General features: G+C 38.7%; 1 protein-coding gene and 1 long non-coding RNA gene across 2 annotated transcripts; one reads left to right on the top strand and one right to left on the bottom strand.

Moving 5' to 3' along the window:
• Positions 1-1,535: 1,535 nt before the first annotated feature.
• yrdc (yrdC N(6)-threonylcarbamoyltransferase domain containing) lies at positions 1,536-7,051 on the bottom strand. Its single transcript, XM_074653121.1, has 6 exons — positions 6,859-7,051; positions 5,306-5,501; positions 4,232-4,346; positions 4,018-4,137; positions 3,597-3,727; positions 1,536-2,639 (listed from the first exon to the last, which is right to left on the bottom strand). Exons 1-6 carry the CDS (start codon positions 6,995-6,997, stop codon positions 2,570-2,572), a joined length of 771 nt encoding a protein of 256 aa, XP_074509222.1. The 5' UTR covers positions 6,998-7,051; the 3' UTR covers positions 1,536-2,569.
• A 2,597-nt stretch (positions 7,052-9,648) lies between these two features.
• Positions 9,649-10,290, top strand: LOC141778711 (uncharacterized). The gene is made up of 4 exons (XR_012596122.1): positions 9,649-9,789; positions 9,864-9,913; positions 9,993-10,094; positions 10,168-10,290. It is a non-coding gene; the product is annotated as an uncharacterized LOC141778711 (long non-coding RNA).
• The last annotated feature ends 5 nt before the right edge of the window (positions 10,291-10,295 follow it).

The following is a 10,295-nucleotide window of genomic DNA, read 5'->3' as shown; positions in this document are numbered from 1 at the left end:
CACCTCTTTACTCAATTATATATTTTCAGTATTTTTTCAAGTTAAAAGTATAAAATATTTTTGTGTTTAATACAGTACATTATACTGTATAAGTGAGCTCCCGCACTTTCCCCCCCGAGGCCCTGATCAGACAGAGTGTATTTTGCAGGTTTAAAAAGCGAGGCACATCACACTGCCTTTTTTTGTTGAAGACGCCCAATCAGACAGGGCGTTTTTTCAGTTGCTTCACCTTTTTTATTGTATTGTTGCTAGGCAACCACCGAATTAGTGCCAACGTTAGCTTCACACAAACCTTGAACTGTACGCTACCTAATAGTTAGCACAGTTTAAAGTAATGAAAACAACTTACCCAAAATCTCAAATACAGCACTAATTTGCGCCCAGGCTTCAGATCACCGTAACTACAGTTGGTGAAGTCATATAGATACGGGTGTCCAGCAAAAGCCACCACAATGAGGAAAAAACGCTAATGACATTGGGCACTTTTCTGTAAAAATGCAAAAAAAATCACAAAAAGCACTCTGTCTGATCAAATGTTCCTTTAGGCCACTCCCCATCATTCCTAATAATTTTATCCAACAGTTAATTATTTAAACTGTCTGCGGCACAGTCTGCCACTGGAAAGTCTGAAGAGCCGCAATGCATTTCGGGGCAGTTGAGTGTGTCCAGTAAGCTCATGTCTCATACTCATAAATTCTTGCTAATCTAGCGTACATCCGGGCATTTCTCACATACTCAAAATCCACATACTGTGCAGTTGGAACACAATACACTTAATTTGAACTCACTACTAATTCTTACTAGTATGAATAGTATGAATAGTATTTTAGTATGCAATTTCGAACACAGCCATGGTGTTTTGAAAGCAGTAAGTGGGGATTAAGCATGCACGTAAAGAGAACAGTTTAACATTTTGGAAAATACTTTAATTCACATTCTGGCAGACAGTTGGATGAGAAGGTTGATACCGCTCTCATATCTGCCCGTTAAACGGGGAAACAGCTGCCTGCTTCTATCCAACGGTCATAAAAGTACCATCACCTCTAGAGATAATTCATGAACACATTATACCTCATTTGTTTAGTTAAGTGTGAAAATGACTTGTTGGGGTTTTACGACTGTTTCTTGGCCAGGTGCAGTGACCTTCTGGTTGCCTGGCAACTTAATGGTTACATCAATCAGTGTTCATCGTGGGCACCTTCTGTCACTTAAGTAACATCACCAGAATCAGAAGTTAAGTGTTAAGGCCAAGGTTCAATATTTTGGAGTGGCTATATGAATAAAAACGGACCACTTACTGGAGCACTCTGCTGTATGGATTGGTGTGATTTAGATTTGATGAAATCCTGCTGTCTATTAAAGTAAAAGCTACTTTCAGACGGAGGCATTTTTGAGAATAAAAGTATGCTCTTTGGTTGTGAAGGGCGCTTCTGAGTGGTTTCTGCTTTTTTTTTTGAACACTTAACCCTCAGACACCTAAAAATAAAGACAGACGTATGTCTCAAATATTTTCTTATGCATGAATAAGACTGTGATACTGAAAAAAATATTTTATTGTGGCTGTGCCGAGGTTGTACAATCCATCAAAACAAGTTTATGTCAGACGGTGTTTTCAACATGCAAGTGGGCAGAAGAATGTCATATCCACTTGGCCTATTGGTGCCTTCAAATGGGGTCGTGTTTAACGTGTTCACGAGAAGAGTCCATACTAACACCCCCCTCTTGTGGTATTCACGACATCGTAAGCGGAAGGTTTCTGAAAACTCAGAGCTCACGAGTTGTGACGTGTTTGTTGACGTTGTCAGGAAATGGCAGAGGCCATGGAAGTTAATTTTTCAGTGCATAGTAGGTTAATATGTTGTCATTTTAGTCGTATATTGTTTTTCTTTCTTTGAAGGCACCATATGTGCTAACCAACACAAATCTGAAATATTACAGTATTTTCAAACTTGTAAATGTAGTTTAAACTACAACATAGAACAGTTACTGAAACTGTAGCAGGTGACCAATGATCGTGCAAGCCTCACACTGGTAAACTGACATGCAGATAAAATAAATACAGGGGATTCATAGGTTAATAATAAAATATAGTTCTGTACTCAAGTTTGATGTATAGTCAATGCTATTCACAGAACTCCACAACGAAGTATTCAGGCCATAAAAGGAAATATTAAAATAAAAACTCAAACCATTGTATTCTCCGTTAAGACATGTTGCTTTGGCAATACAAAAAGATGCAAAATAATAAATCCCATACTGTATAGCTGAGCTTGTTCTGAATAAATGGTAGAGAACTGTGACACTTTAAAATCCCACATAATCCCATGATAGTTGACGCATAGTACGGCAGAAAATATGGTCATCAAAAGAAAAATAAGTTACTCCAGACATTAAAGCAGCCACCAGAACAATATCGGCCATCGAGCTGTTCCTGAGTTTCCAATCCTTCCAGGGAAAGACTCGTTCTTCCCTGTGAACATGAGAAGGATTCATCTTTTCTGAAGGAGCCCCGTGGTCAGCGCTGGTTGTGCGTCTCAGCGTATGTTGTGGAGTGTGGAGAGTTCAAAGGTCAAACTTCCCCCGAGTCCTCTGACAGGCCATATTTGTGCTGCAGCACATCAACCGTGGAAGAAAAGGCACTGAAAACAGAATTACAGTCATTTCAGAGTCAAAGGTACAATCGTGGCTGTAGCCGTGTTTTAGTCTGCTGATTAAAAGGTACAGTGTGTAACATCTGGCGGCATCTAGTAGTGAGGTTGCAGATTGTAACCAAATGAAACGTCTCCAGTGTGCCAAGCGCTTTGGAGAACTATGGTGGCCGACGTGAAAATGCAAATGACCCTGTCTAAAGCCAGTTGTTGTAAGAATAGAGGAGATCATTTGGAGAATAGAGAACAAGTGAGCTGGTGGATGGAGCTGATGGATGGAGCAGGAGACAGAGTTACCTCTGAGAATATCAAGTGAATGTACAGTGGAAATTGCAGTTTGTGCAGAAATAAATGCTGCAGCTGCTCGAGACCAAGAGAGGTTTGGTGTGTCTTGTTTCCTGACAGCTGAGTGGAGTGACGGGGGTTAACTGAGCTGCTACTTCAATAGGGTACTGAATCATGACACAAGATAGTCATTCTGATGTTCTGGACCTTTGCTTGAGGAAATATTCTCTAACTGGACCTCTCTAAATTTTAATTGAATAACCCCGTATTAGACATTAGTGTGAAATTGTCATAATTAGCATATGAATTCTTAAATTATGGCCAAAAACGTGTTTTGTGAGGTCACAGTGACCTTCGACCTCCAACATTCTAATCAGTTCATCCTTGAATCCAAGTGGATTTGTGCTAGATGTGATAAAATTCCCTCCAGGCGATTCCTGAGCTAGAGAGACAGGCGGATGGGCAACCGGAACACATAATACCTTCACCAGCAGCTGTCACCGGTGCGGTGACAGAGTTTTTCTTTGCTAAAGGTTTAGTGCTTCTGTAAACCATTTTGTTTGATATTATTAGTGGGTATGATTTCATTTGGAGAGAGAAAAATGGTACATATAACCGCAGCAAGTAAAAGCTAACTGGGTCCCAGTAACGGCATGAACTCACCAGCCAGGTCTTATGATGCGGTATTTGCCGAGTACCGATAGGTCGACCACTGTTGATCCGAGGCGGCTCTGGTCTCCTATTGGTCCGCCATCCACCACCACTGCAAGTTGGGGCCAGAGCTCCTGAAACTCCTTCAGAGGAAGAACACAGCAGCAGCATTAAAAAGCAATCTTGTAAACTTAGACAGACTATAGACGGATGTCTGTATTAATCCCCAGAGGGAAATTAAAATGCCATAGCAGCCAGACACGTTAAAATACAAGACAATAAAACAAACGGAGACAAAGAGATAAAACAGAGATCCTTCCAACCTGAATTAAGCTGCAGGGAAACCTACCTGAATGACATTTTTAAAACATAGTGAATGTGAGACTCTGATAAAAGCATCTCTCAACTTGTCGTGTATCATTTCTCCACTTACATGTACGGCCACAGTGCTGGTGTATGAGCTGATGTTGGCGCTGGTAAGTGCGAGAGGTTCAGCACACATCTGGCAAAGGCGTCTCATAAAGGCGTGGTCTGGGATACGAACGCCTACGAGCTGAGGGGCACATGGACATTTTAACAACAGACATTCATTCATAAACCATTTGTTTTATTTTCAGTAATATCCAGTTAAAAAGGAGTGGACTTACTGAAGTGAAGGGGTTGAGATCTGGGTTTAGTACTTCGGATCTTTCAAACACCAGAGTGACGGGACCTGGCAGCAGGTCACCTAACAGCGCTTCCTTCACCTTCACCTTACAGTACCTGACCATGGAAACAAAAAAATATGTTGAAGTTGAGCAGTGCTTTTAAAGCCAGTGGTACAGGAAGTTATGATATTACTGCACAGTTCCACATCGGAAGTCTGTGAAGAAGATGTTGTCATTTGGTAGTCTGCCTCATCTCCTCTGTATTAATTTGTGATTTATTTACAAATGCCTTAAAGGAGACAGTGTGTAGGATTTGGTGGCATCTAGTGGTGTGGTTGCAGATTGCAACCAACTGTAAACCCCTCTGCTCACTACTCCCTTTCCAACGTGAGCCGCCGAGTGCAAAACCTCGCTCTGAGGCCATCCTTATCATATTAACGCTACTTTAGGAGCAACCGAAGACAGACTGGCGGTACCACGGTTTGCATTCTGCGGCTCACGTCACCGCAGTTTCACAAGCGTGTCGCTGAACTACGGTGGCCTTCAGGTAATGTGAAATTATGCGAAAGCCCCTCTCTAGAGCCAGTGTTGGATTTGTCCGTTCTGGGCTACTGTAGAAACATGGCAGACTCCCTGAAGAGGACCCGCTCCCTATGTAGATATGAAGGGCTCATTCTTAGCTAACGAAAACACAACAGTTACTAATTTCAGGCTATTATACACTAATGAAACCATAACTATGAATATTATATTCCATTTCTGCTAATAGATCCCCCACAACTGTTCTTTTAATTTAAGACTTTATTACCTATCAAATTAATTAAAGAACACCGGGGTATTTCTGTGACAGCAGGTGTACCTGTGACTCGAAATGTAAAAAATGTGTCTTGTTGGTGTGGAGACAGCGTATGACTCATCTGTGGATGACTAATATGTTTGTCTGTCTGATGGACTGACACCAACAGTCACCACTGATATTTAAAAAAATGATTTTCAAATAGAAATCTGCACTCAAACTGTTGGAAGTATCAGATTAAAGCAGCAGCAGCAGACACCCGTACTACACACACTTACTTATAGATATCCTGGATTTCTCCCACACAAATGGCCAGCGGTTTGTGTCCATTTCGTCCTTTGATGTCGTAGGTTTTACTGACGGCTGCGGAGTTCTGGGCCAGACACGCCAGGCCGTAGATGGTGTCTGTGGGCACGCCGACCACATTACCCTCCTTCAGAGCCTTCGCCGTGCAACTCAGGATGTCAGCACCATCTGCAGTTCAAAAACAAGGAGGGTCAATGGAGGCATCACACATGAAAACAAACACTGAGGGTAGAAAACATATACTGTATATGCCATTTTTAATCATACTGTATCGAACAGGTCAGTTGTATATTGGAAATTGACTTTGGGGGTAGTGAAGGGAGATAAACTTGCAGAGGTGGACGGTAACAATGATATGCATTGCTCTAGAAGTGCACATGTAGAGCACTCCACTGACTTCACATGTGAAAGTCTATTTACTTATAATGAGGTTAAAAAAAAAAGTGTGATCGAGCTTTTTCAGTTTTGGCTCCCCGACTCTGGAACAGTTTTCCACTGAGCTTTAGATCAGCAGATTCTGTCATGACTTTTTAAATCCAGTCTTAAAACTCACTTTTATATAGAAAGGCTTTTCCAATCAGCTGAATTCTAGTTTTTTGTATGCTTGTGTGCTGATGTGTATGTATGTATGTGCATATGTAATTGTATGAATATGTATATGCTTGTTTCTTTATTTTCCCATTCTATTGTTCATTTAATTATTTATGTTTCATTGTATTCTGCTGTCTATGATGTGCATTTCCTGTGCATTGGGCTTGAAAAGTTCTCTACAAATACAAATTATTATTATTATATTATTATTATGTCCAGTGTGTGCAGACAGCTGTCTGATTATAAAGTATAACTTTACTGTATTGGACTACTAGGTGAGCTCTGTGTGTGTGGGTGGGTATTTGACAGGAACCATGACATGCATGACAGGAAAATCAGGAATCTGATGTAACATGCTGCAATGTTTTTACATTACTTGCTGACAAACATGTTTCTTCGTTACTGCAGCTAAAATCTATCAACAAAAAAGGGTCAAAAACCTGCAGTCTATGGGGATGCACGTGGACTTGTGCTGTGGATGGACTGTATACTTAAATGTGTTACATTAAGTACAGATTTGTAAAGGAGTTTCTTACACACACTGCCCCTTTTCTTTTTTTGCATATAAAGATAGGATACTGCTCCCAAAGCTGTTTAACATCTGATGTCATGGAGTTTCTCAAGTTTCACCTGATGACATTGTATATAAAGCTTTGATGCCTTGATGTCAAGTGTGGGCAGACAGGTGTTTAATTGTAAAGTATATTAACTTTACTGTACTAGGTGAGCTCTGTGTGTGGGTGTGTATTTGACAGGACCATGACATGCATGACAGGAAAATCAGGAATCTGATGTAACATGCTGCAATGTTTTTGTGTTACTTACTGGCAAACATCTCTCTTTATTACTGCAGCTCAAATCTATCAAAAGAAAGGGTCAAAAACCTGCAGTCTATGGGGATGCATGTGGACTTGTGCAGTGAATGAGAGCTCACCTGTGTTTCCCTCCTGATGGACGGACGACAGTCGCAGCACTTTGGTCTTGAGCTCTTTACACATCATCTCTCCTCCGGCTGAACTCAGAGCTCTTCTCGATTTGATTAATTCAACTGCGATGCTACAAATTGACTTCATAAACCCAGAGCTACAGAGTCAGCGGCGGATGTGTCATTTCACAGCCCGGAGGAGCAGAGAGCATGTTGTTGCCTGATGAAATGACAGAGCTTCCGGGTTACGCCCACAAACAATGACGCCACATTTCTTAAAGGGCCAGCAGCAGCCCGTTATAGCAGAATTATACAGTGGGAAATAAAGTTTTGACTTTGGAGAATTTATCTATTATGTCCGTTTAAAATTAAATTACTCCATTGATGATATAGAACAAAACCTTTTATGCAAAATAAAAAAAAGATATTAAAGGGACTGTTTGTAAGAATCAGAAATGCTTGTTAACAGCGACACCTGTGGTCGTTAGGTCAACCGAAAGTCAGCGTCGGGCTCTCGCTTGTGCTCGCTCTAAATAGACATGAACGAGCATCGCTCAAAACAGTGAGGCGACAAATGTCAGCCTAAACCACAGACAGAGGTCTCTCCATGAATCACTGCTGATCCTAGTGTTTGCTTTTCCTGCTTCAGCCTCCCGACCGGGTGCCAAAGGGAACAGGGAAGACACCGGCACCCGGTCGGAGACGATAACGTTTCTCGCTGCGGAGCCCCGCCACTTCACAAGACACGGGAAACACCTGTTGGTCTGGAGGAGCTGCAGCAGTTATTTCTGCATCAAAAAAAGATCTGAAAAACGTCTGAAAAAAAAGATCTGAAAATAAAGATCTGAAAAAATGTCCGAAAAAAAAGTCTGAAAAAAAGATCTGAAAAAAAAAGATCTGAAAAAAGTCTGAAAAAAATCTGAAAAAAAAGTCTGAAAAAAAAGTCTGAAAAACAATGTCAGAAAAAAAAGTCTGAAAAAAAGATCTGAAAAAAGATCTGAAAAATGACAAAAAAAAAAGTCTGAAAATAAAGATCTGAAAAAATGTCTGAAAGAAAGTCTGAAAAACAATATCCGAAAACAATGTCCGAAAAAAAAGTCTGAAAAAAAAGTCTGAAAAAAAAGATCTGAAAAAAAAGTCTGAAAAAAAAGATCTGAAAAAAGTCTGAAAAAATGTCTGAAAAAAAAGTCTGAAAACAAAATCAGAAAAAAAAGTCTGAAAAAAAACATCTGAAAAAAGTCTGAAAAAAAAGTCTGAGAAATGCCAGACAAAAAACATCTGCAAAAAAAGATCTGAAAAATGTCTGCAAAAATATCTGAAAAAAAAGATATGAAAAATGTCTAAAAAAAAAGTCTTAAAAAAAAGATCTAAAAAAAAAAAAGTCTGAAAAAAAAGATCTGAAAAAAAAAATCTGAAAAAATGTCCAAAAAAAAAGTCTGAAAAGAAAGTCTGAAAAAAGTCTGAAAAAAAGTCTGAAAAACAATGTCCGAAAAAAGATCTGAAAAAAAGATCTGAAAAAAAAAGATCTGAAAAATGTCTTAAAAAAAAGTCTGAAAAAAAACGCGGCCAAAACCGTTTTGCAAGACGGCTTCACTAGATATAACTTTGCGGTTTTGGTGCTTCTGTGTTTTTTGTGTTGGAGTCTTGCCTGAACAGAGTAGCTACACGCGGGCGTGCATGGGACACCGACCCGGATTGATTTATACATGTAAGAAGTTACAAACAGTCCCTTTAATGCTCTTTTTTGTGGATTTGATGGTAAAAAAAAAAAAAATTGTTTTTCTTTTAGCTGTCCTGTTATTTTGTGGAAAGATTTCTCCAGATATATTCTGGGAACATTTCTGCACGTTTTTATTATGTCTGCAGTTCATAACAAAAACTGTATATATTAAAAATATTTTTTTTATCATCTTAGCAAAATATTATATCCATTGTATCAGATATACAGTGGAAAATAAAGTTTTTAATTTTGGAGAATTTATCTGTTATGTCCATTTCAAATTAAATTACTCCATTGATGATATAGAACAAAACCTTTTTATGCTAAAAAAGAAAAGATATTAATGCTTTTTTTGTGGATTTGATGGTAAAAAAAAGTCTGTTTTTCTATTAGCTGTCCTGTTATTTTGTGGATACTCTGTGAACATTTCTGCACGTTTTTATTATGTCTGCAGTTCATAACAAAAACAGTATATATTATAAATATATTTTTTTATCATCTTAGCAAAATATTATATCCAAAAAACTACCATTGTATCAGATATACAGTGGAAAATAAAGCTTTGACTTTGGAGAATTGATGTGTGATGCCAGTTTTGAATTAAACTACTCCATTGATGATATTGAACAAAACATTTTATGCAAAAAAAGAAAAGATATGAATGCTCTTTTTTTGTGGATTTGATGGTAAAAAAAGAGAACATTTTAAAAATATTTTTTAAATCATCTTAGCAAACTCACATACCAAAAAAATACCATTAACACAGAAACCCTGTTTAAAATGTAAAACAACAAAAAAATTAACATTGTATTCAAATGATCCCAACCTTTTTGAAAACTCTTAAATATATTTTAATTGTTCAAGATCACTGTTTGGACTGCCGAAAATTTGTTAAATTACTTTTTATTTTCCTTTACTTTTATTTACGCCCCGAACCCTTGTTTTTATCGTTAAAGTTTAGCATTACATAACTTTGCTATAGAAATAAATACATTTGCACTGCTTAAAAGCTTTATGTTATTTTGAAAATATCTGGTAAAGCATTTCCTGGCACCTCTTCAAACCCTCTGACAGAGCACACACTGACCTCATTACTCATTAATTAGGGGAATTTAAGTCACCTGTGAGCACCTCCTTAAAAACACAGAAGGCACACACAAAATGGAAATGCAGTGTTTACAGGACAGATAATAAATCTATGATCATGGCTTCAGACACAGGTAATATAATACATGCACTTTTCAGTTTAACAGTTACATTATTCATATTTCTCTTATGTATGTTTGTAAAACAGTTACAGACCTGACCCTGCAGACTGATGAGGGTATTTCACCGACCAAACAGGTCAGCCACGATCTGAAGCTTGAACTTTTGATGGCTGTCTGCCCCAAAACTAATGACCAACATGTTTTGTCCTCCACAGGACCTGCAGGACGTCGAGGACAGACTGGGCACCCTGTCTGATAAGATGACCCTGTGCAACAGAGTCCTGAATGACTTGAAGATTCTGAGTGATATTCTAGTGGTGAGCTCGCTTTTCTCTCCTTGGACGCTTGTGATTAATGTAGATTTTAATAGTCAATCTTTATTTCCCACAGAGAAAATCTCTCGAGGATGTGTCCTTACCGCCGCAGAAGTGACCAGAAGTGGAACAGTATCCCCCTTCCACCTCCCATTTTCTTTTTATTTTATGACTAAATAAATCCAACTGTTAATTTGAACTGTA

This window comes from Sebastes fasciatus, chromosome 12 (assembly GCF_043250625.1).
Source record: "Sebastes fasciatus isolate fSebFas1 chromosome 12, fSebFas1.pri, whole genome shotgun sequence".
In the NCBI taxonomy this organism is placed as follows: domain Eukaryota; kingdom Metazoa; phylum Chordata; class Actinopteri; order Perciformes; family Sebastidae; genus Sebastes; species Sebastes fasciatus.
This window is presented reverse-complemented; position numbering and strand designations above follow the sequence as displayed.